This window comes from Tetrapisispora phaffii, chromosome 6 (assembly GCF_000236905.1).
Source record: "Tetrapisispora phaffii CBS 4417 chromosome 6, complete genome".
Lineage (NCBI taxonomy): Eukaryota > Fungi > Ascomycota > Saccharomycetes > Saccharomycetales > Saccharomycetaceae > Tetrapisispora > Tetrapisispora phaffii.
The window spans coordinates 556,706-582,483 of NC_016525.1; the positions used below are offsets into that span (position 1 = coordinate 556,706).

Here is a 25,778-nt window from a genome sequence, read left to right on the forward strand (position 1 = left end):
ACACTGCGATTATTTTTTGTTTATTTCAAGTATTTGATAACAATATTTATTCCAAACTAATTTATTTATATTCATTTTCTTTTACATTAAGATGGAATCCTATAGTAAGTTAAATATACATAATAATGAAAACAATAATGTGTTAAACAATTCGTTAACTCCTGAATCATCAACATACACAATATCAAAATCTACCACAGATACGTCACAAAGAAGAAAGAAGAGAAAGATTCCAAAATCATGCTATTTTTGTCGAAAGAGGAAACTTAAATGTGACCATAGTAGACCAACATGTAATCAATGTTCTTCTCGTCAATTAACTGGTTGTGTATATATGGAAGCATATAACTATAACGTTACTAGCTCTGAATTATTGGTAGATGCTCCTCATGAAATTTTATTGAAAAAGATCAATGACCTTGAACTTGAACTTACAAAATATAAAAATAGTTCGCATGTTGCCACTAATTGCCCATTTGGAAATCATTCGAGTAGCAATGCTTCTCCTAATACCTATGACAACGTTTTTAATTCAAAAGTGAATAATGTTGATCCTTTATCGATTTCTGAATTAGTTGGCGTCAACGATTCTGTTAACTACATTACGAAAGAACCACAAGATTTCTCTAGCTTTCGTTTTATATACGGTGGCAATAAATGGTCAGTTTATTATGGAACCACTTCATGGAAAACTATTGTTCAACAATCAGGGGATGTTTACAATACAGAGTATAACAAAATTGGAAATGTTTTACTCCCTATGAATAGAAATTGGAAAAAGGAACATGGTGTGAAGATTATGACCTCTGAGTTCTTACTTTGTAATACAATTCTATCCGGTAAGAAAAACTCTTCTTTATTCGAATCTGTGATTGAGGTATTGCCATCATATAATGAAATTTTAACTTGCATAGAGGTATATTTCAATAGTCCTTTACACAAGCTTTATGGAATTCTTGATAAAGAGAAAGTCATGCGTGAGTTTCAGTCTAGCGTTATAGAAGTTAATCCAGACACTAAAATCGTAACTTTCAATTCCTCTGAGGAGAATTATTTCAGTTTCGGTGTCCTTTTAATGATCATTATCTATGCAAAATGGAAAATAAACGTCCCTGAGGCAGTGTATGAATTTGTTGCACTTTTAAGCGGAAGTACTGAATATCATTTTAATAAAATTGAGAAACTACAGTTTTTATTTTTAAATTATTTATCGAAGGTCTATTTCCAACAGGATTGGTTTAGTGGAAGAGATACTGTCGATAGTGTTATGCATCTTTGTTCTAGTTTAATTTCTTTGGGATTATCTGATCTCAATTGGTGGTACAAATCAAATACATTTGATAATGTAGGATCTTATGAATCTGTTCGTAATCTTTGGTATCATATTTTAATTGCAGATGTACTAACTTCATTTGACTGTGGTAAACCATTGGCTCTAGGTGATAGCTTCATCAATGCAAAACAATTTAATATCAGTTTAACTGATAATGCAGAATATTCAAATAGACGACTTCTGTTGGCAAAACAGTTTTTAAGGATTTCTAGGTCTTATGTAAACGAAATGAATGCAAGCAGGTGTAAAGTAAATGTTTCGTATCATGTTGCAAATCTCGTTAAGTTTATTGAGAAGTCATTTAGTCCATTAAATTTATACATTAACACAAAAATCAATGAGTCAAATTTTGATGACCTTATTGATGACTTTGATCATTTACTTTTAGCACCATGCATTGGTATGTTAATCAATTCTCACAGTATCCTCAACTATACCCTGAAAGATAGCTCAGCAATGCTGATATCAGGTTTATGTAAATATATAATTATTGGTTTGTCATTGTGCAATAACATTTATCGAAAACTATACTTTAGACATCTAAAGGCAAGGGAAAATAGCGATAATAGTGAGCTACCAGAAATTATACTAGATGATAGAGAAATGAATTTGAACATGCTCACATTAATTAATTTTTCATTGTGTGCTCGAACCTTAACTGAAGCTTATGCGTTATTTTTCCTACACTTGACTACTATTAATAAGAATTGGATCATTATTGATAATACTGCGACTACATTCAATGATCCGCTAGATACCGTCTCGGTAACTAATTCTACTTCGATTTCAATCAAATCTACTACTCTCAAATTTTTTGAATTATTTGACATGTTTACGAGTCTTCACGATAACTATCTTGAAAAGCTAACCATAAACTCATTTTATATTTTCATGATAAATGAATTCCAAAGATTATCCAAAAGTTTGTTTGAAAAAGGTGTAGAGTCAAGAATCAAAGCAGAAAATAATCTAGGAAGTGAAAACGTTGATATTTCCTCATTGTCAAAAGAACAACTGGATCTACTGGAAAAAGAAATATATCTTGACTATCTTCAATTAACACAAGAAAGCTGGAACCTTGGTTTTCCATCATTATACAACGATAACATATTAGAATCAGATTTATTGCCGACACAATAAACCATACACGCAAATAGGCATATTTATTATTTTCTTTAGACTTTTTTTAAAATTATAACACGTTAAACTGAACACAACATAAACATATAAATACCATATTTATAATAAATTGGTTAATTATAAATACAAATATAGTTTCCTGTAGTCTCAAGTCTAACCAATAATAACATATGCCCATGTAGCTTATCAGTCCCTATACTTTCATTAACTTCGACCTTTATCGATGAGTTAAATAACCTTTCTTTTCCTTTTTGGTTTTTTCGTTTTTTTATAATTTTTAGTTATTGGAGTTAGTAATATCGAAAATATGGCCCTCATCGTGTGAGAAGTCTAAGATATCTTTATTATAAAAGTGACACCATTATTGACACAATATAACGACAACTGGAAATAGTTAAATTCAGAAGAGTGTTGTTATATATATATATATATAAGATGATCGGTGCAAGTCCATCGCCATCAAATGGTACTAACCAGGGCGTCAAAAAGAAGAGAAATAAGCTTATTAAATCATGCACGTTTTGTAGGATGAGGAAGTTGAAATGTGATAAGAATAAGCCAATGTGTTCGACATGTGTAGTTAGACAGCGTAAAGAATGTTCCTACACATATACTACGAGTTCTCGGGCCTCTTCTCCTACAGCAAATGATGGCAAGGTAAATATTTCTAATTTATCGAAGAAGGAAAATGTTTATGATTCATTATCCCCATCTGAAGGCAACATAGAGATGTTAAAAGATACAGTGAATACTAATGGTTATTTGGCCGATAGTCCGTCAGTTTCAAATACAAAATATAAGAAAAATCCATATTATGATTATTACAATTTTCAAATGAAAGAATCAGGAAAAATTTCTGTATCTGGACCAACATCTATCAGGACAACTCTGATAGAAAATTCTACATTATTCAGAAGTAACAAATTATTTAATTATATTTGGGAGAAGGTGAAGATTTCACGAGATCGATGGAAATTAGAACATAATTTTGAAAAACTGAATGAGCTCAGCTTTGAGGAACAAGCAACATTCTCCAAATCAAAATCTCTACTCTATCATATTACATTAAATCTCCCACCTTATAAAGAAATTGTGGAATCAATAAATGATTTTTTTGATAAAAGTGATATATACTACCATAGTATGGCATTAGATAAAAATAAGATCTTAAGTGATTTAAAGGCATGTTTTATTCTTGACAACTTCAATGAAAAAGTCATTCAAATTATATTGATAAACAAATTTAATCATTTCAAGGTTGCTGTTATTTTAGAAATTCTATGCATTACTCATTTTGGCCTAGAAGTTCCTCACACTATTCAGATATACAGAACACATGTGAAAGGTATCACAACTTCAAAATCAATGTACGTTGAGAAAGCACAATTTTTATTACTTCATGTGTTTTATTTAAAAACATATTGCCTTACAAGTGGTGACTATACTAACTTACTAACGATTTCTGATCTATTGTGCTCTACTTGTATAGGCCTAGGTTTCAATAGGAATATCGATGCTCTTTACTCTAATAAGGAAACATTATGTGGTAGCTTGAAGAGCATCAAACATATTTGGTTGTTTACATTATTTTTAGATTGGGATGTGTCGTTTAACACAGGAAAGGGACTAGCAATATCGAAAAATGATTACGATTTAGATGATTTTTTAAAACTATACGCCTCAGAAGTGGAATATACCTCGATTACTGCATTAATTTTGCGATTTTTGAAAATTATTAGGAAACAATATATTATATTCACTGACAGAAATGAAACACCAGATCTCTCACAGTTTGTAGAAGAGATTATCTCATTTTTAAAATTGGAATTTCCTGATATTAAAAATTATGTCAATTATGATCAAATGCACAATATATCCCTTATGAAATTCATTGTTTTGATTCCGGCATTGTCTGTTATTATAACATTTTTAGGACTTAACAAAAATCCACATCAATCGGTAACAAAAGTTAGAAATTATACATATAAATTCGATATGATGATTTTTAAGTTAACAACAAATTTGGTGAAATATTGTTTTTTATTGGATAATGAATATTATCCAGAAATTATTAGAAACACGGCATTAGATTCTGATGGATATTCTCGTTTGAATATTTCTCCGCATCTTTCATTTTCCATATCCTTAACTAATTCTGCAACATTGAGGTCACAATCTCATTTTTTTTTTGTAGCTTATTTGCAATTGACTTACTTTTCCAATAACCTAGTCTTGTCATCAGATCTAGGAACAGCACCGTTTGATATACAGTCCTTCTGTACTCCGAATGATGAAAATTACAATATGGATAGTGTTTTTGATTTTTACGTTAATGTTAGCATAGAATGGTGGGAGCCTCAAGTCACAGCGATGACGAACGTATTGTTACGTTCGTACAGCTGTGTAATAATGAAGACGCTTCACAAAATTTGTTTTACAATTATATCGACAATGAGAAGTATTAGAGATAAAACTGAACATCAGTGGGCAGCTAATAATGAATGTTTAGTTAATGCAGGAAATGTTTTACAGAAAGAAATTGATTGCCAGATCAATAAATCATCCAACGAAATTAAAGTTGGCAAAGAAAGATCTTTATATATATCACCTCAAGGTTATACATCCTCCATAGAAGAATCTATGGAGGATATCAAGAACCCTAACTTTCAATATCTAGACCATTTAAGAAGGATATTGGATTTTGATAATTGCAGTCTAGGTTCTCCAACTACAAAGGAAGAATCGGAAAGATATTCAAAAGAGTTTTGGGCGAACTATGTTCTTGACTGGGAGCAAGAAATAGCTAAAATCGATAATATATTCGAAGCTGTGTAGGTAAACTAATCGGTTACACTCACATAATAGTTGATTTTATAGGAACATAATGTATTTAACGACACATCTTTATAATAACATCCATTCGTATAACAATATACAAAAAATGTTTGTTGGATACACTACTTATTTCTCAACGCGCTGAAGGTTGGAAATGGTTCACACGTATTGAAAGTAGTAATTAGTATCTGATACACACATATATATATATATATATATATACGAGCTATGTTCATGAACCAGAGAAGCTTGTTGTTAATAATAAACACCATCAGTGTTTAGTTGTGTTACGTATAAATACAATCGTGCCTTAGTTATATCCAGTGTTACAGTTACTTTTCAGGTGTAATTCAGCAAGGTACTACTGGAATTATTTGTGATTCATCACTATCGGATCAAAGTTGTTTGAGGTAATAGTCGATTGAACAAGGTATATACATAATGATTAAGTCTACACTACTATATAGGGAGGATGGCCTACCATTATGTACATCTGTGGATGACGATAACATGAATCCTCAGCTTTCAGAGCAGAAGAAAAGGGTCAAGATGCTTGTCTCTAGAATGACACCACAATCAGCAACTGAAGCGACGATTGAAAGTAATAACTATGAGATAAATTATATCAAAAATGGTGTTGTGATATATTTTGTTATTGTTGAAAAAAATTATCCAAGAAACCTAGCCTTTTCATACCTGAATGATATTCAACAGGAATTTCAGCATTCATACATTAACGATGTCACCAAACCAAATATTAGACCGTATGCATTTGTGAAGTTCGACAATTTTTTGACCAAAACCAAGAACATATACAGTGATAAGAAGGTTCAAGATAATCTAGATCAATTGAATCAAGAACTAGTTGGTGTCAAACAAGTCATGTCGAAAAACATAGAAGATCTGTTATATAGAGGTGATTCATTGGATAAAATGAGTGATATGAGTTCTAACTTGAGAGAAACGTCTAAGAAATACAGAAAATCAGCTCAAAAGATTAACTTTGATCTTTTATTAAGTCAATATGCACCAATCGCCATTTCTGCATTGTTAGGTGTCTTCCTGTTTTGGTATATTTTCCTTAGATGAGACTTTGGAACTTACTTAAATATATATATACATCAGATAATAGTTATATATACGTGTATCGAATAAAATAAGTACTAACCAACCAGTATATAGAGAGAAAGGTTACATGACGTAATGAGCTTGACTTTTGAAGAGACGGTTGAGGCCAATATACAGCACAGATTAATCTTTACACTACATAAAATAATGATCAACAGTACTGATAATAACTCAGCTTGTTTAGAGTGGCCCATAACTCAAATACTTATTTAGATTTCAATACTGGCAGCAGCATATTTTAGTATCCTTAAGGGTGGGTTGTCCTTGGAGGTAATAACGTAACCTCAAAAAGGTAAATATGTTGGACATCACGTAATGGGGATACTGATAAAAAATACATCACAATATATACTAGCTCTTGATGATTAATGGAAGAAAATAAATGTGGATACTAAATTAAAGTTATGCTATACTTCCTGCTATTAACTACAGAGCTGAGTGCTACTTTAACCTAGAAATTGTTGCATCTTTGCAACAGCAATTTGATGTTATTGATGCACAGTTTAATTAAAGTGCCTCCAATTTTAAAGGATACACAACAACGATACAATAAATACTCCATTACAAGAATAGCTACTATATATAATTAGCTCTCCCTTGGCTAAATACAGGACGTGATGTTTTGTAAAAAGTATATCATCAGATGTACTCATCTTGCAAGCTGGCAGGGAATTATGCATGCAGCAAGTCAAGGGATAAGGGTGTATCCATTCATCGTATCCCAATCTGTAAACTGGGGTTCCATCACTTTCGATAGAGTATATGTGAATGCTAGTAAGAAATAGTATTATATAAAAGAGTATCAAGCAAGGAAGCAAAAACGCAATGCTTGTCATATCTGTAAATCAATTTTATATAAGTATCCCTTGCCCAAAATAACCGTTTCACAGACAAATTAGACTGTTTCTTTGGTTTTAATTTAATTAAGTAGTGTTGGTAGTGAACTGTGATAACAGGGAATACAAGTATAACCAAGTTACATCAACAATGTCTGAAAATTTTAACAAAGCTGACTCCTCCTGTGACATGCAGAAGCATAAGGACTTCTCAGACCTTATAAACAGATTTGAATTTTTGAAGGTACTTGATACTAACCCACAGACAAAAACTTTATCTCTATTAGGAACTATTGACAATAAAAAGGCAATTATGACTGCTGAGAAGACCCACTTTATCTTTGATGAGACCCATTTGCACAGTCAAGACCAATCGAAGGCTTCTACAGGGAACTTAGCGAAAAAGATCCCAATATTCTACCACTGCGATGATGAATTTTCCTGTGTAAATAATATAGAATGCATTCGTGAAGTTGCATCCAATGATGTTTATCATTGGGGGCTGATTGTCTTGAAGCAGCACATTACAAATAACCCAACTGCTAGGTTGAACCTTATCTGGCCAGCTTCGCCGGTTCATATTAAGAAATACGAACAAACACCCCTTCATATGATTAAAGAGACACCAGAACTCTATAACAGGATCGTGAAGCCATATATTGACGAAATCTTCAACAGCGGGAAACTAGATTGGGTCAATGATATTTTGTATAATGACATTGAGAAGGAAAGGGTTATCTACAAAGATTTTGTTGAAAAGCAATCAGCAAAAGCTAGTGATGGAGTAATCATATTACCAAATACTAAATGGGATGGGGTTAATGTCGACTCATTGTACTTGGTTGCTATTGTTTATAGAAACGATTTGAGAACCGTTAGAGATTTAAAACAATCCGACAGGGAATGGTTAATAAACTTAGACAGAAAGATAAGGTCAGTTGTTCCGGCAAACTACAATTATGCAGTCCATTCTGATGAGTTAAGGCTTTTTGTTCATTATCAGCCCTCGTACTACTACTTCCATGTCCATATAGTCAATATCAAACATCCAGGTTTAGAGGATAATATTACTGCAGGCCGTGCCATCTTGCTAGATGATGTGATCGATTCACTGAAATTCCTAGGGCCCGAGGGTTACTTGAAGAAGACGATTTCGTACAGCATTGGAGAAAATCATGAATTGTGGTCTAAAGGATTTAAACAAGAAGTTGACAAGCAATTAGACATGGATGGAGTACCTTGTCCACCTCCAGCCGTCAACTTTTAGTAATTGACAATAGCTATCTCTCAAACCGCAATTATATTTTGATTTTTGATTTCTTTCGACTTTGAACTAATTTTTTGTAAGGTCAACGGTATGTCTAAAAAATCAATAGTAAAAACAAATAAATAATTATATATGTAAACTTTAATTGACTTAAGATAGTTAATAAATACTTTTATATTCTGCAAAATGAACTTACCTTATCATTATGACACTTTGAATTTGTGACGCCAAGCGTCATCATAACTGGAGAAAGCAAAGAACCGGTACCCGGCTTCAACATTAAAAGGCTCTTTGAGATCAATAATCGCATATAATTATCAGTTTATAATTGTATTAAAGAATGTACTAGCATATGATGTTAATAAATAAACAAATTAGTTGGAGTTTTGAACAAACTAACAACAATTGAAAGATTCAAGTGGTAAATTTGTGGTCCAGTGCAGATAAGCAGCTTTTAAATTTTAAAAAATATTATTGGAAATGTCTAATAATTATAATATGCATGGCCTTAACGCTTCTGAATTCTTGACTAAGTCAAATGCAGAGGCCTTTAATTCGACATTGACACCAGTAGCTGTGCCTCAATCGACAGCAAACAATATATCACAAGGGACTGCCTCAAACATGAATACTGCTGCTGTTGATTCACTAGCAAATGTTGCAATTTATAATGATATTAAAAACTACGAAGATACATTAATTAAGCTGGTATCATCAATTGACAATTTCAGACCGGATGTTGAAGTAGCAAAAACCTTAATAGAAGTTGATAAACGATTATACAAAAATTTAGGATCCTTCAAGGAATATGATGAAATAGATACGAAAATTAGTAAAATCAAAGATGACTCAGAAAAATTAGATCTACAAACAAAACACATATTAGATATATTAAATGATTCGAGAAATATGTTGAATTCATTACCAATGTTAGAGGAAATATATTTTGAAAGAGATGTCATGCATGAAAAACAGAAAAAAATAAATTCAAAAATACTCTTGGATTATGCAACAAAAATCTCTAAATTCACAAAAATACCACCAACATTTAATAAAGGGAGCATAGGACCCAATAATTTTATTTGGCCCGCAGAAGATGCTCTAAGAAGAGGAATGTTAGCTGTCGCTTCCATTCACAGAAGCGAGTTAACAAAATTGCCTAATGATACAAGCTATGATAGTGACAAAGAACTAGAGGAACAACAAGAACAAGAACAACACGGAACTGAGAATACAAGAGAGGCTGATGTTGAACAGGAACAAGAAGAATCATTCGTATTCGATGGTAAACATAAAAATGAAGAAAAGACGGAAAATTCAAATGAGGCCAATTCTAATGATGACAATGAAAATGACAACATGGATCTAGATTTAGAACTATTTAATCCAGACGAATTTTAGTTTATATTTTATAGATGTTATAGAGCTAATAAAAAATATCTATATTTTAGGATCGAAAACGTAAATATTAAACAGTCACCATCCATATTTATATTATGTAATAATGTATAATTTTTTATTATAGAATCGTTATTTCATATATTTCGTAATAAATTTATATATTACTTAATATATAAAATGTTGTATACTTTTCGAGGACAGCTCAACTATTCGTCTTTAGATGTAGTTTTTGGTAAGTATGCACTAAAGCTCAATCTACGCTCTTTATTTGGCACAGGAACAGAAACGTCTTTGACTTCTTCCATGAATTTGGTAAATGCTCTCTTTAAATTTTGTTCCTCTACTTCTAAACCATTATTATCTCTCCATGCTTTGTATTCTTCGACAAATAAATCCCAGTCTTCTTTAACATCGACCCATTCCCATTCAGATAAATCAATATGAGGGATTCCAGGTTCCATGCTTTTTTCCTTTTCTTCATATTCTGTTTTATCTTTAATAATGTCACTTAGAGAACCAGCACTGGCTGATAATTCGTCTTCAAATTTCTTGTTTTCTTTAATGACAATTGCTTTTGGTTGTTTACTCTTACAAAATTGAATAACTTGTTTCGAAAATGGCCCCATGAATAGAATAAAGGTTATGAAAACACAAATGTGTATATAAAAATATACAGTACTCCATGCCTCAATAGATTTTTTTAAGTCCAAGAAAACGAATGGCTGAACCATGTAGCCGAATGCTAATTTGATTACATAAAAACAAATAAAATCATATATGATTTTCGATTTTCTTGGAGTCTTACCATCTTTTTCTAAAAACATTGGTCTCAAGTGACGTCTATAATATCTTCCACAGGTTTGATAAAACGCACCTGTCGCAAATGTCAAATAATAGCCGGGCCTTGACCCATGCCAGAAAGCTGAAGTCAAGAAGGTGAATAAAGTAGAGCGAAATCCAGGTTTTTTGCCTTTTTTGCTGACTCTTAAGTAAACAGAATTTTTCAGCCATTTATTTGTATTCATGTTCCATGCCTCTAATGAATCGTGTGTGTTTTGAGCAAATTCAACACCAGGAATATCGATATTTTGAACACGATTCCATTTTATAACATGTTTCTTACTATCGTAACCATTGTATCCTAATCCACATGAAATACAAGAAGCCTCTGAAATAGTCCATGCTGCATAGTATTTAAATCTGTAAATTAATCCCACTAAATACATATAATGGATTCGGTAGATAAAAGAATGCTCCAAGAACTGGGCTTTGTTAGACATATAATCGATTTTAAAGTAGATTGGACCTAAGACACTCAACGCCATCCATGCTAAACCTTGTAAGACTTTAAAAAATACCAACTTACCATTCTTAGGAATCTGTCTTCTCTTATCAGGATGCAATCTTCTTTTTGGTTTCTTTGATTCAGGTAAATCTTTAAAAATTTCACAATTCAACCAACTGTCGAAATCAGTATAATCAAAACTTGGCCCTGTTAATAGTGATGGATAGAAAAAAGAATACGCCAAGAAATTCAGCAATGGTGGATGCTGCCTAACTGCTTGTGTCTTTTGAAAATCAGATAGAGATTCAAAATCTTCCTTTGAAGTTAAACTACCATCGTAGTATGACCAAGCAAAAGAAGTCAATTTCATTACTAGAACCATTTGTGATCCAGTGATATCAATTGTTTCAGACTCTTGAACATTGTAAATTTGAGCGTATAGATGGTTGACAGCTAAATGACCCATAACGACAGCAAAGTTGACGTATGGCATGAATTTTGATTTGTAAAACTTTGTGATTGTATACGTAAACATCGTACTTATTAATAACGTACGAAATCCACTATAGAGGTTCAGTAAACCAAAAAGGTAAAATAAAGACACGGCTAATATATATAGGCATTTAACATTGATTTTATCATCCGGTAGCCTTTTTAAAACTGTATTAAATGAGAATGATCCCAATAAACACAATGCATACTTTAATATGAATGCATCTAATCCAATCTTTTCAGAAACGGATAATAGCAGTACGTTAACTGGATTGTACATCCTTAATTTCGTTTTTCCCTTATTGATTGAGTCTTTGAGATAAAATGAGACGGCAATTAGGACACTACGAAATTTATATTGACTATAATGTTACTCTCAAATTACTTTTAAGCTTCAAAACTGATAATTATGAAGATCTTGTTAGCCGCAAAAAAATGTGTCTGCTTCCCGAACTAAAACTGCACCTATCTTTTAAAGTACTACAGATAAACTTAAATAGAAATATACAATAATATATTACACTTCACTTGCTGTAGTAACAAAAATAATAGTCAAAATTACAGATCAATAACTTCACTTGCAATTAAATCGAAAACCCTAATATGTACAATTTATATTTATGTAGATTTGATTCATAGAAATAATATTGTAATTAACGTTTATTGCATAAATGTATTTTTATGTCTTTGTATATTTCGGAATTTTGTAAGAAACAATTACGAAAATTCTGCGTTGTTTCTTTAAGCGATATAGTTGGGATCCTTTTCAAACTCATAATTGATTAATATATAATATTCTCAGCATTAAAAAGTAAAAGAATAATTGTTGAGTTCAACGGACACCCATTCGATTAAACTAAACTACGAGATCGATGACCAATAAATTGCTGGCTTATTTAATTGGTAACTTGAAAGATTACACACACACACATATATATATAGGCATTCTGTTTATTGAATAAATAAAAGCGTAAACAGACATTGTTTGTAGTCACTTCATTTTTTGGTGCGTAAAATAGATATAGCTTACCAGAAATATTCATCTCCATATAATCTCTAACGTGATTATTACATAAAATCATTAAATGGATACATATAGATTCTATGTGGCGGTATTGAAAACCGAAAGCATATAACTAGACATTTAGAAGACAAATGCAATGACAAGATCGTTTATTCTTTGCAAGAGAAAAATTGTGGAATGTACGGACACTATAGTATGCTGAGTAGTGGGTTATATATATTATATAGATATGTTATACATTGAGTAATCATGGTTAATCTCTTGCATTGACAACTTTAAAGCCTTCCGATAGCATCTCTGTTATTTTCTCATTTTTGTGAGGTAGAGTATTTAATACAAACGCTATGTCGTCCCATTGCTGTTGATCAGAACATTTGTTTAATCTGATGGATAATTTTTCAGATAACTGTTTCTGGTGTCTTTCCTTCACAATAAATGATAATAAGAATTTAATAATGTTTTTAAAACTATCTTTTTTCAAATCTTCATCCGATGACAGGTTACTAAATATATCAATAAATCCGTTATAAATGGCGTTATCCTTTGTCGCTAATTCTGTAAAAAATAATTTGCACATGTCACTAATACCTTGATCAGAATTTTCTAAACATTTAGCCATTTCACCTAATTGGCCTTTAACTTTAACTTGTCCTGCTAAAATTAAAAAGGTAACCGTCATCAAACATGTGCGCTGTACCATTAAACTTTCATCATGTAACCTTCTATATAAATAATCAGTATTTTCATCAACTAGGTTATTAAAACAAACAGCCATATCACCTAACCCTAGTACAGCATTGGATCGGACAATAGGATCTGGGGATTTTTCCATTACAGTAATAAGTAGTGGAAGACTTTTCTCACAGTATTTAGAAGAAACACACATTAATTTTTCTAAACATAATGTAGCAGTTCTTTGTAACATTACATCATTATATCTATCATTGCTGCTTGAGATGATTTCTTCTACAAGAGGGCAGAATTTGCCTAAAAGACAATCAGGTCCAAACAACAGATCATTCTCCTTAATCACTTGAATGGCATCCGCAAAATCATCTTCATTTGTACCCCCGATCATTGCCAATTCATTATCCTTTGATTCGTCTGCTTCATCTGTGTTTAATTCATTTACTACTGCATCTTTGACTTTTTCCTTATCTTTGCTGTTTCTGATCTCTGTTTCATGCTTACGTTTTTTGAATTCTGTTTCACAACTGTCCAAAAAAATTAAAGTTCTTACAGCCACTTGACCCACGATAAAAAGGAGTTGACTTAATGATGTGACCCTGGAAATAGATTGGTTATCGACACTATCAATTTCACTGGCACTTCCGAACGTCATCATCGTTTTTTCTTTAATGATATCATTTGCTATTTTATCTGGAGTACGGGAAATTCTAAATAAAGTTCTTATAGCTTGCTCACACATTGGATAGTATTCAGGGTCTGTAGAATATAGTATAATTATTGAATATAACTTTTTAACAGATTCTTCATCATGTTTCATATCTACCTCATGAGAAGAACTTAAATTATTTTCTGGCGTCATTCTCTCCAAAGCTAAACATGAATAACGGCATATTATCATATCTTTCATACCAATTTCTCCTAATCCAATATTCAATAATGTCACGTATCCTTTCAATGCGATGTTGCTATCAGATAATGCTAACATGCCTATAATAATGATTGCACCATGTATTTGTGTTTTTTCTTCCATACTAGAAGTTAATGAAGCAGCGTTATAAATTGCCCACAATACAACAACCACATTATCATCGATTAACTTTTCTTTATGCATTAATATTAGAAGTTGCTCCAAAGACGCTAGGTCAGCTAATGATGATCGTTCAGTAAGTTTAATCAGATTGTTAGCAATATAGTTAGCGCGTTGTTTATAATTAAACTCAGGAGGTGTAGTAAGAAATAACTGATTATAACATGTCATTAAATGCGATTGAATGCTAGTACCTTCATCAGTAGCTCCCTTCATCCATACTAGGTGTAGCATATGTTTGATACATTCACCACTTGGCTCAAGTGAATACGTCCCAGCTAAAACTAAAAAGTCCATAGTTTCTAAGACTTCGTTTCTATTTCTTGAAGATAATAACCCTGATGCAAGAAAAATGGCCCTATGAAGATTTGAAATGAATTCTACAGCCTCCTCAAAATAAGCAACCATTAACTTCAATTTGGTTATTTTATTGGATAATTGATTGTTAGCTTCATCTGTTTCGACACCATTTTTGTTAATTATATTGCTGCTCGTATTTTTTGTATTCACGTCCATATCAATAGTGACATCCTTATTTATGATATCATCATCAATATTATTAACTGAGATATCATAATTTTCGTTATTCTCCTGATATTTGTCAAGTTCATTATGAGCTTCATCTAAAAGTTTTTTCCAGTTCGTTAAAATTAATTGGTTTCCATCCAGACCGCTAAATGGATGTGTTAATAATAACTTTGAAAGAAGTTTTACGGAATTACGACGAACAAGTGATGATTTATCTTCTAAAGATCTAATTGCCAAAAGCAAAAAATTACTTCTAACTTTATTAATCTTGATATCCAGTTGGCAAATTTTGATACAACTTTGTATTGCTTTTGTCCTCACATAAGGATTAGAATCTTGAAACCTTTCTTCTAATAATTTGACTAGTACTAAAACTTGTTGTTTGTAATGATCTAACAGCTCAGAATTTTTCATTATGGCAGTTACAATGTTACCACATGATTCCACCACAGAACATCTCAACGTAATAGAACTATTATTAAGTAATCTAATTACCAAAGACATCTGTCTTAGCATAATATGAGAAGACAACTCTGAAAGTTTGATTAAAAAGTTCGAAATAGCTTTAGGTCCAGTTGTATCTTTAGCATTAAATACTCGTGTACTTATTTCCTTTAAAATATCTTCTGTAAGCTGTGGGTAATCATATTGTTCATTTAATAAATGTAATAATTCAGCGTTGAAATGAGACAAATGCAAAAAATATGTTAATGTTGACATGATAGAAGCTTTAATAGCAGATGATTGGCCATGATTTTTGACCGATAATGCAAGAGCTCTTTGAATAAATGATTTTAAATGGTTCAATTTTACAATAGGCTCAACTTCCACAATTACATACAGAGGTCTGATAAACAGACTTATAAATAAATCTCTCTCTGGGGTCGTTTGAAATATACGTGAAAGGTTTAGTTGGAGTATTTTTAATATTGCATCCACAATCGATTCAATTTGACTGCAACTTCTTTTAAACAACTCAATATTAGGATTTGTGTTCGCTTTTTTATTTGAGGAGCCACCTACCCCACGAGCAAAATTAGAAGACTGTAAGGCAGCAATATGTATATCATCATGTAAAAATGTCAATAGCACATGCATTAAATAGCCGTATTGTTCTAGATAGATCTTCCAATTAGCTATCAGTTCAATTATCTCATCACCACTCGTTTTGTTTACAAGTGTACTACTTATATCATTAGCTACATTTGTCACAAATGAAGCAACGAGGTATGTGAGTTGCGTCTGTAATTTCATGGGAAGGTGAGGGAACCCATGGCATAAATCAGTCAACGATTCAAATATTTCTGGATCAGAATTTATCTGTTCAGGAGAAATGGCCAGCCTATCAATAATTGTATTTAATTCACGAGAAGCATCTTCTACTGGAAGGTATGATCGTTTTTCAGTTGTTTGGAAAGTTGTCAAGTATTTTGATAAACTGAATTCTGACATATTTACTTTTATTCTATTCTTAAAACTCCAGATAATACTGAATAAATAATTATAATAAGCTTAATGTTTTTTTTAATTACTTTATTATGTCTTACGAAATTGTAAAAATATATTAGTATATCATAAAAAATTTCCTCTCACCTTAAATAGATGAGATTGATGTTTTTTGAATTTGTATTGTTATTATTTACCTTTGGATCTTATGATCTGGTATTACTAAAGATGAAATATACTATTTTTTTAAAAAATTAATGATTTCGCCCAGGATCGAACTGGGGACGTTCTGCGTGTTAAGCAGATGCCATAACCGACTAGACCACGAAACCAGTTAATTTACAATTTTTTTAATGTAAACCAGTAAAATAATAGTAGATCAAGATATAACCATACATTGTTATTACTGTTCCAAATATGAAACAACAGACTTTTCTTAGTTAGGAAATTATTCTCGTAAATCTGAAATAACAATTGTCTATATGAATGTAATGACCAAGTCTAACGTTGATCAATAGTTGAATTCATTGCTTTAATATATTAATAGTTGTTAAATTATATACTAGATATTTGGATTAATCTCTCTGGTCTCTTGGACCTGGATCAATGAATCGTTTAACTATCAATTACTGGGGTATATATATACATAATATATCAATCTATCGTTCTGTCCAACGAGCCGACAGTGTCGAATTGAACACGTATGGCAGACTGATGGTTCTAGAGTACTATTTATGCATTAGAAATTCTGCAAGTGCATTCTCGTAGGCACTATTGTTTCAGGTTTATAACAATAATCTTCTAAAGAAGTTTTATCTGGTGTCGTATTTTTAGTTATACGTGCAGTGTCATTTCCAACAAATACATATAGGAAATAGTGACAGAACCAAAAGTATAGACAGGCGCCCTATTTATACGTCTAGTGTTTGAAATAATCATGTAACCACTTTATTTTATATTATATATAATAAAAAGAATCAAGCTTTGTTGAATATAAAAAGAATAATCAAAGATCCGAGTGAGCGCTTTTCATCCCTTCTAATATAATATGCTGTCTTATATCAGTCTATCTATTATGTTATATTCCTATCATAAATCTGTTTATTGAGGTAAACATATTACAATAGATTTCGTCTAGATGTTATTAAGTAACATTATTACTGTAAACTGAGGTAGTGAAGTAGGGTTATTGTAATCGAGTGGGGGAAGTGCATTTAATGGATCTTTTTTATTCCTTTTGTATAAATCGAATAAAGCTTGTTTCTCTCAAACTATATATTCTAAATAATATAAATGATGCTTAACGTTTCGTTAAATCTCTATACATCCCGTCGCTATTTATACGTTTTCTTTTTGATCAATCCAGGTTTGCGTTCGTCGTTATTAATACGTTTCATTTGTGACGTAATATCTTCATTGAATTCAGTTATCAGATTTATCTTACTTGTCATTTACTATATCAGTAATCTAACTAGGTTTTATTTGTTTGGTTTAAAACTGATTTGGTTGTGATTTAAGGTCATCAAGCAAGCCGATCTCTATGTTAGAAATGGCACTGGCCATATAACATTAGACAGCATACCTATAACTGAAATATAGAACAACTTAATTTTTATTAGATAACATTAGATAACACAGAAAATGTTTTTAAAAATTACTATCTTTTGAAATAAAACATTAGAGTAATTTTATTATTTATTTAATAATTCTATTAAGTAAATAACCAGCATCATAATATACCTAGTGTCTTTAGATATTGACTTTCTTTCTCAAAGCTGTCCTCTTGAACAGTTCTGTGACAATTATTCATTAGGTGGAAAGTACAAAATCGTATTGAACGTAATCAGAAGAAATATTCAAGTTATCATGAATAGCTTCACCATTGTTTCCCTCTATGAAATTCCAAGTAGTACTTTCAAAATGTCTTTGCTTGTCCCATATTAATGACTTCCAATCGTTCTCTGCAGCGATAACAGAATCATTATTTACATTTATGCTTGCGGTGATAGAAGATGTTAGCACAACAGATTTAACACTTTTGGATTAAAATTTTTAATGGCACTTAATATACGTTTTGTACCTTTGATAGTTGGTAACAACAACTGATAGTTTTTATAGGTATTGTTTTTTTGATAGACTATGTAAAAGCCAGATGTAAAATAAAATAATCTGTCTTGTCATTTTTCTTTAAGTAATGTTGAATGGATTTAATTTGGTGATATTAACGACAATTTCAAATAATAACTTTGAAATTATTAACTTGTTTAATTATTTCTTTACTTGTATCTTGTGATCTAGTATCTGTTTTGTGTAATTTTATAATGTTGTGATAGTAGAATTAAATATAAAGCTTAAAACATAGGCCAAGAACAAGTAAGATATCCATATCTATTGTTGCTTATATACTTTTTATATGTTTATTTATTGTTGATATTGAATTAAGTTACATTAACATCAAAATTACTACATGATATCAGAATTGAAATCTTAATCGCAATCGATTACAGTATTCCAGAATGACAAATAGATGCGTTGATTTCACTCCCATTGAACTAAAATCTTCAAGAAACCTGTTAGTTTAGTAAGTAATTACTATGAGCATGGGTTATTAATGTAGGCAAGCTCACCTTACTGAATTACTCATCCGATAAAATAAACATATGCTCTCTTTAATCATCGTACTGTCTTTAATCATCGTTCTGATTATAATAATCAATTCGTAAATTCAAGGTACGCCTATACGAAACACCTATAGATATCACACGTTCTGTTTTCGAAAGTTTTACATTTCTTGTTTCTCGTTTCAGGTCTCTCAGCACATTTCTCTATAAATTTTTATTTTCCTGGTTTCTCTAATTTCTAACGTTTGCCTAATTATCTGTGAAAAAATATCAGAAGCTTGTTGACGTCGGAGATGGAAACGTGGAACAAGATGTTCAGAATCAAATTAAGACCTCAGTGTATACCACTAGAAATTGTTTCGATGGTAGTGCGACTAGAGTGCATTGGAAAATAATCTACTCCTCCGCCTCCCCCAACACATTACATTTACTGTCTCCAGGAAAGTTTATGAAATTAATGCTTGCCTATTTTATTGTTTGGAAAGATTGATTATTCGCCAAAAGTCATGAAATTAATACTCGGTAACTGAACTTATTCATGAAATGTCTACATTTATCACATGCAATTTAACAGTGTAATGTTTTGACCGCCAAGTAAGAGAGATCTACTTGTTGAGTATATTTTCAATGCCAATGTTTGTGAATGTTACAAAGGGTGTTTGTCCGTTATATTGTTAATAAGCTCATTTACTGTCGTTGTTTTATTTATTTATTGCTTTCAACTCAATACTTGAGCTGCGAACTGTTTCCTTGTGATGATTCATCATATTATGAATCTGAGAAATATTTAAGATGGAGGTGGGATATGTACCTGATTGAGTTAGTACATGTATGTATGTACTAAATTTATTTAAGGTATTCCACGTACCTCTTATACCTTGATATATTAATATTTCTGAATATTTTACTCTTCTTCTTTTCTATCTTACCTTTCCCCTCAAAATTACTTGACTGTTTTACAATACTTTTATATTGTTTTCTAACCTTAGTAACTTATTTAAATGTATGTTTAATTTAATGTTTAGTTGATGAGATTCCCGTTAACCATCTGAAAACCCCCTACTGCAAGGAACTACAAATACATAATATCCGTCAATCTTCAGAATGTTTCTACATAAACCCTCTTTTAGTCGCAATTATTAAGTTTAGCTTTCATGATAGCATTTATCTCATTTGATATTGTCACTGAAGCTAACTTTAATACTCCACATTCATTATGTATAGCAAGCACCTATAATTAATACCTATACAACGTAGACCCAATTACTTGTCATTCTCAAAACTAGCTCTATATAAAAGATAATTGTAAACATAGAAGTGATAGACATATTTGCATGGAGTTATCGATACCATAAGAAAAAAAAGTGCGACAGTTTAATAAAAGTAAATGCAAGGTGAATTTATTGGGCTTAAATATATATGTGTGTACGTATCTGTATGAATGAATAATTAAGATACTTAATATATTAACCCGTGTATTCTATAAAATATTGAGGATGATAGTAAATATCGGGATTCAAAATATGATGTAACTTGTACTTCAAACAAACTAATAATATATTATGGAAATACCATTTTTATTTTTAATGAGTATGAAGATCATATAAATCTTGCTTTTCTATAAATTATTCACAGATTTTATGTCTTTTGCTATACTTTTCCATAATAGTTCATCCTTTTGTTATACATAATATTGGTAGCATCGTTGTGTTATAAAATTGTTGAACCACAAATATTTACTTCCTTTGGTGAAGGACTTGATATTATTAATGTATCAAGAGAGCTATTGAACTCTGATTTTATATTTAATGATAAGTAATTAGATCCATTACAAGAATGAAACCTCTCTTCATTTTCCATAGTTTGTAAATCTTTTTGTGATAATGAAGATGGTTGTATTGTTTGGGAATCATAATTATAATCATTATCAAACAAATTTATTTCGGCGCCGTAATTATTAGTTGTAGCATTTTCTCCAAAAAATGTAGTGGTTGTGTCTGTCATTATAGTATTTGTGTCATCATTAAAAGAGTCAAAGAATGTATCAGTATCGTTGTTTATTGGTGAGGCTGGCAAAATATCAACGTCTCTTACATTATCATTTTCATATCCACAATTATCAAGGACCTCGACAAGGTTTGAATTTTTGCGTTTTCTTGTCAAATTATTGAAACATGAATGAGCCAAAGTATTTTTACATGTAACATCTGATAAATTTCTAGATGAAGATGATGGTGGAAGAAATGAGGCCAATGAAGGACGCGTTTGCAATTGAAAGAATGAACTACTAACGTCATCTGAAATAGATGAAATAGAGGAAGATGAGGAAGAGAACTGTGGATTTTGTTGAATGAGTGGAGTCTTGAGTGAACCTATTGCACTTCCTCCTTTATAATCATCCCATCTAAGTTGCTCTTTCATGTTGTTTAAAGATAAGGATGTGGCAGTCGATTGTGAGAAAATGGAAGTTGTCAGAGACGATTGCAGAGAATCTGAAGAAGATGATCCTTGTCCATCGACAAAAACATTATTGCAACCCATATTATTTGATATTGCTGATAAAATTTTGTTATTCACTGAATTATTAAATACTATTTTGCGGTCTCCGCTGTTTAAATTAGTAACATGAGAGTTGTTAGTGTCAGTATTTGGTTCACTATTTTTATTATTATTTTTGTTAGCAATGTTATTTGTATTTATATTCATGATTGTAGTTGAGTTACCATCTGGGTGGGAATTATTGGAAATAGCAATGTTATTCGTTAATGCAATATCTTGAGGAAATTTTGAGGGGTTAGCTATATGACTAGTGAAGTCACTATTATTTACATTCTTATCCGTATTAGATGTTCTATTTTGACTATTTTGATTAATTGCTTCATCACATAAAACCACTGAATTTACACTTCTTGGTTTGATTAGTGTAGTGTCATTATGATATAAATGTTTCAATGGCGACGTATTATAATAGTCGGTATTAACACTGAATTTCCTTGAGATGTTTGCGGTTTTTGATGGATTTGAATTGTGTGTTAATGTTGTTGTCGTTATAAAATCATCCAAAAATGAATTGTTAAACTTTTGAATCTTTGTTTTATTATTCTCATAATTGTTACACTGCTCTGGTTTCAATTTATCATTCCTTATTAAAGAATGAGTTGAGTTATCGATTACAGGTTCTTGTCGAGTATCATCAAGTTTATCAGAATATAACAAATTTTCTGTCTCTAGTGATAAATATATTTGATAATTCTCGTAATTATTATTATCATAATAAGTTTCATTATTCACCAAATATCGACAACAAAGATCAATATTGAATTCACAATTAGAGAATCTGGTATCTTTATTGTTGTAAATTAATCCTTTGAACTGTAAAATATGTTTAAAAGAATCTAAATCTATTTTAAATTCGAATTGATCAATTGATTTTGTAATTGATTTATTATACTGAGCAGTGACATAATGTATGTCTTTCCAATCATTAAAAGTAAATTTCACCTCTATATGTTTTTCAAAGTTTAAATTATTTACAAATATTGAGCCAATAATAATGTCAGATACTTGATCAATTGAATTTAATCTTATATTTGAGTGATCCAAATATTCAAATAATTTTTTTTCCAAAATTGAGTTAGACTGTACAATTTCAGGAGTATGTTCAAATGAACTGACATTTGATTTTAAAAGTTTCCAATTTTTTGTGGTAACAGCTCTATGCAGTGAGGTGCAATCAATGAAATCATTTATAGCATCATCAATATTTTGATTTTGATTCATTGGTTTTGGTGAGAAAGTATAATTCTTATTTGATTTAAAAAATAAATCTTTTGAAAACAAATAACTATTATTAATTAAATGATCCAATTCACTATCACCTTCGTCACTATCATCGTTGTTTTCAAAAAAGGGAAATTTAGAATCATTATCATTATTAATTTCAAATTGACGCAATGTTGGATCACTTATATTACCATTAATCAGACTTGAGTTTAGATAAATATCATCTAAACTTGTGTCAGAATCGTAATCTAATCCAAAATCAGTTAATAAATTATTATTTGAATTGCGCGTCGTTATATTATTTTGTAACGAATTTATTATATTTAATTGACTAAACCAAACAGTGTCATTGTTTGATTTTGATCCAATAAGAATATTATTATTAGTGGTGGGAGTATTATTATTCTTCAATAACAATTGCGAATTTGGGTTAATAAAATTTGAGACTTGAGAATGATCATCTAATGCATATAAATTAGGGGAACTTTCATTTGAAATTGAACTTGGTTCTAAATTACAATCAAAGCTTTTGACAGTAGTTAATTCAGGAGCAAATCTGACACTTTTGAAAGAACATGAATTTGAGGAGGAAGAACATCTCGAAATTTTCAAAGACGATTTCAAAGCTGGAAATTCTTTATTACTAAAGTTGATGTTATTAGAGACCACATCATTTATATTCATACTCTTTTAAAAATATAGTTAATAATAGATAATGGGAATGGGAAATGCAACGTTAAATTTAATCGGTTGTGAAGTTAGTACGGCGTCTTATTATTGTTGCCCTTTTTTTATGGAGGCGTGTACGGTTGCTTGCTTAACTTTTAATTTAGTTACTGCGTGCGATTATATTTATTGTTAAAGTTATTAATATTATATTTGGTTGCTGTTGTTTTTTTTTGATTAAGTGTGTTTTTTTTGTGTGTGCAGGATAGAAAGGCGTGGGGGTGAGTAATTGAATGTACCGAACTGTTCTTTATTAATTAGTAATTTTTTTTTTATTGGAATACACCAAACTAATAATATGTAATAATAATAATAATAGAATTTTTAATAAAAAAAATAAAAAACAAAAAGAGACTAATATATATATTTATATATATATATATATATGTTTGTATATATGCAAATGTTCAATATATTATTATTTGATTCTGAGTTTTAGATAAGAATTTAACAATAAAATATTTCTAATCAAATTAATTCAAAAGAAGTCTTATAAATGACTAAAATATAATTAATTAGAAAAAAAAAATAATTGCATTTATATATTAATTTATTTATTTATTTAATGAATTATATTAATATGATTAAGTCGCGATGATATGATAATTATAGAGAAACCAACGTACAAATCAATAAACTTAATCATGCATCGCATCCACAAATTTAAAGCTATCAATCATGTTATTCTCATAGTTTGTTGTGTATTTTACAAAAAAGAAAAACAAAACAAAACAAAAAATGTTGGGAAGGTAATTTTAAAACAAAAAGTATTGACAAATTGGCGTACAAAAACAAGTTATATATAGAGAGATAATAATATCAAGAATATTATCTCTATCCAACTCCCCTTTTCCTATTTAGTAATATTTCCTTGAATGCTTATCTTTCAGTTGCTGTGTCTACGTATTTTTCATATTCTTTGAAGTACAACAAACACTTCTGAAAAAAAGTTGCTGTATTTATTGAGCCGCTTCAGTTCCTATTTTAATGTGAGTATGTATAATGTTTTCTTTAACAGACAAATACATGCACACATCCCTTACTCTGGGGTGTTTTGTTGCTGCATGTATATGACGAATATCTGTGGGATGGGTGACATTGTCGTAGAGATCACGGAGGATAAGTATTGGGGTGACCGACCCAGGTTCATCAAGACACAACAACAACAAGAGAAAATGCGTAGTAACGCAAAAAAAACAAAAAAAAGAAAAGGAAACACCCGCACATAAAAAAGAACTCATCATGTGGTTTGGGCGTACAACCCAATGAGTCTCCTGATGCCCTTGTCCATCACAGGAAAGGAAACTGTGGAGATGGGTGAAACATGTTGGTACGTGATAAAACCAATCTATGGTTCTTTCTATTTGATTTCTCTAAAAATGAACATATTTTATAAATATTTGTTCGTAAATACTGGTATAAACCATTTCTACAACAAATTAAGTTTCATATCTAGGAGACACCTTAACAATTGTAAATCTACTGTGTATGAATTTTAAGATGTGGGTGGATGAAACAGTTTATAGACCGGTCAGACTAAATAAATTGTTTAGATTGTCTATCTGTTTGGAGACGTTTGTACACAACTCGTTAGAAATGTGGCAGGATTGTATGGGGTCTGAATTCCAACATTTTCACAATAAGAAAAGGCAAACATGACCATGCTGTGTTACTCTCAGATGATATACAATGGGATGTAATTGATTGTTTTATCGGTTGTTATCGGTTTCAAGGTAGGTTGGTAGTAAAAAAGAAAACATGAGTTGAAAGATAGGTAATAAACTTGAAATATGATTGATTATGCGCACCAACGATGTGGTAGAGTGAATGCATTGGTACCGTTTTGTTTTTGTGTGAATGAAGTCAATTGTTCTTCAATTACACTCATCTTTGTTGCCTACTAGATTCCGGCAGGAAAAAAATCCACATTCTGTAAACCATAGGACTTTCGGCTTGGTGACTTTTCACATATCTCACCGTTACAATCAATCTGCCTAGTGTCTGCTTCTTTTCTTTTTTTTACTCCATTTGGTGGTTGCCATTTTTTTTTGTTGTATGAAAGATTGGGAGCGTAAAGTACGTGTGTAGCGGTAATTGTGCAGGAAAAAGAAACAAAAAAAGAAACAGCTCAATGACTCCATTGTTGTGGGGTATAG

General features: G+C 30.9%; 8 protein-coding genes and 1 non-coding gene across 9 annotated transcripts; 5 read left to right on the plus strand and 4 right to left on the minus strand.

Annotated features, from left to right (window-relative positions):
• Nucleotides 1–91: 91 nt before the first annotated feature.
• On the plus strand, nucleotides 92–2,473 carry PDR8 (Pdr8p; the record flags this gene model as incomplete). Its single annotated transcript, XM_003686121.1, has 1 exon — nucleotides 92–2,473. The coding sequence occupies one exon, from the start codon at nucleotides 92–94 to the stop codon at nucleotides 2,471–2,473; it is 2,382 nt and encodes a 793-aa protein (XP_003686169.1).
• A 435-nt stretch (nucleotides 2,474–2,908) lies between these two features.
• YRM1 (Yrm1p) lies at nucleotides 2,909–5,308 on the plus strand (the record flags this gene model as incomplete). Its single annotated transcript, XM_003686122.1, has 1 exon — nucleotides 2,909–5,308. One exon carries the CDS (start codon nucleotides 2,909–2,911, stop codon nucleotides 5,306–5,308), a length of 2,400 nt encoding a protein of 799 aa, XP_003686170.1.
• A 441-nt stretch (nucleotides 5,309–5,749) lies between these two features.
• SEC22 (SNAP receptor SEC22) lies at nucleotides 5,750–6,397 on the plus strand (the record flags this gene model as incomplete). The annotated part of the gene is made up of 1 exon (XM_003686123.1): nucleotides 5,750–6,397. The coding sequence occupies one exon, from the start codon at nucleotides 5,750–5,752 to the stop codon at nucleotides 6,395–6,397; it is 648 nt and encodes a 215-aa protein (XP_003686171.1).
• Nucleotides 6,398–7,423: 1,026 nt separating this feature from the next.
• Nucleotides 7,424–8,539, plus strand: TPHA0F02580 (uncharacterized protein; the record flags this gene model as incomplete). The annotated part of the gene is made up of 1 exon (XM_003686124.1): nucleotides 7,424–8,539. The coding sequence occupies one exon, from the start codon at nucleotides 7,424–7,426 to the stop codon at nucleotides 8,537–8,539; it is 1,116 nt and encodes a 371-aa protein (XP_003686172.1).
• A 480-nt stretch (nucleotides 8,540–9,019) lies between these two features.
• On the plus strand, nucleotides 9,020–9,940 carry MED4 (Med4p; the record flags this gene model as incomplete). The annotated part of the gene is made up of 1 exon (XM_003686125.1): nucleotides 9,020–9,940. One exon carries the CDS (start codon nucleotides 9,020–9,022, stop codon nucleotides 9,938–9,940), a length of 921 nt encoding a protein of 306 aa, XP_003686173.1.
• A 206-nt stretch (nucleotides 9,941–10,146) lies between these two features.
• On the minus strand, nucleotides 10,147–11,997 carry ALE1 (lysophospholipid acyltransferase; the record flags this gene model as incomplete). The annotated part of the gene is made up of 1 exon (XM_003686126.1): nucleotides 10,147–11,997. The coding sequence occupies one exon, from the start codon at nucleotides 11,995–11,997 to the stop codon at nucleotides 10,147–10,149; it is 1,851 nt and encodes a 616-aa protein (XP_003686174.1).
• A 997-nt stretch (nucleotides 11,998–12,994) lies between these two features.
• YCS4 (condensin subunit YCS4) lies at nucleotides 12,995–16,498 on the minus strand (the record flags this gene model as incomplete). The annotated part of the gene is made up of 1 exon (XM_003686127.1): nucleotides 12,995–16,498. One exon carries the CDS (start codon nucleotides 16,496–16,498, stop codon nucleotides 12,995–12,997), a length of 3,504 nt encoding a protein of 1,167 aa, XP_003686175.1.
• Nucleotides 16,499–16,750: 252 nt separating this feature from the next.
• TPHA0Ftrna7V lies at nucleotides 16,751–16,824 on the minus strand. Its single transcript has one exon. It is a non-coding gene; the product is annotated as a tRNA-Val (tRNA).
• A 3,999-nt stretch (nucleotides 16,825–20,823) lies between these two features.
• Nucleotides 20,824–23,580, minus strand: TPHA0F02620 (uncharacterized protein; the record flags this gene model as incomplete). The annotated part of the gene is made up of 1 exon (XM_003686128.1): nucleotides 20,824–23,580. The coding sequence occupies one exon, from the start codon at nucleotides 23,578–23,580 to the stop codon at nucleotides 20,824–20,826; it is 2,757 nt and encodes a 918-aa protein (XP_003686176.1).
• Nucleotides 23,581–25,778: the final 2,198 nt, after the last annotated feature.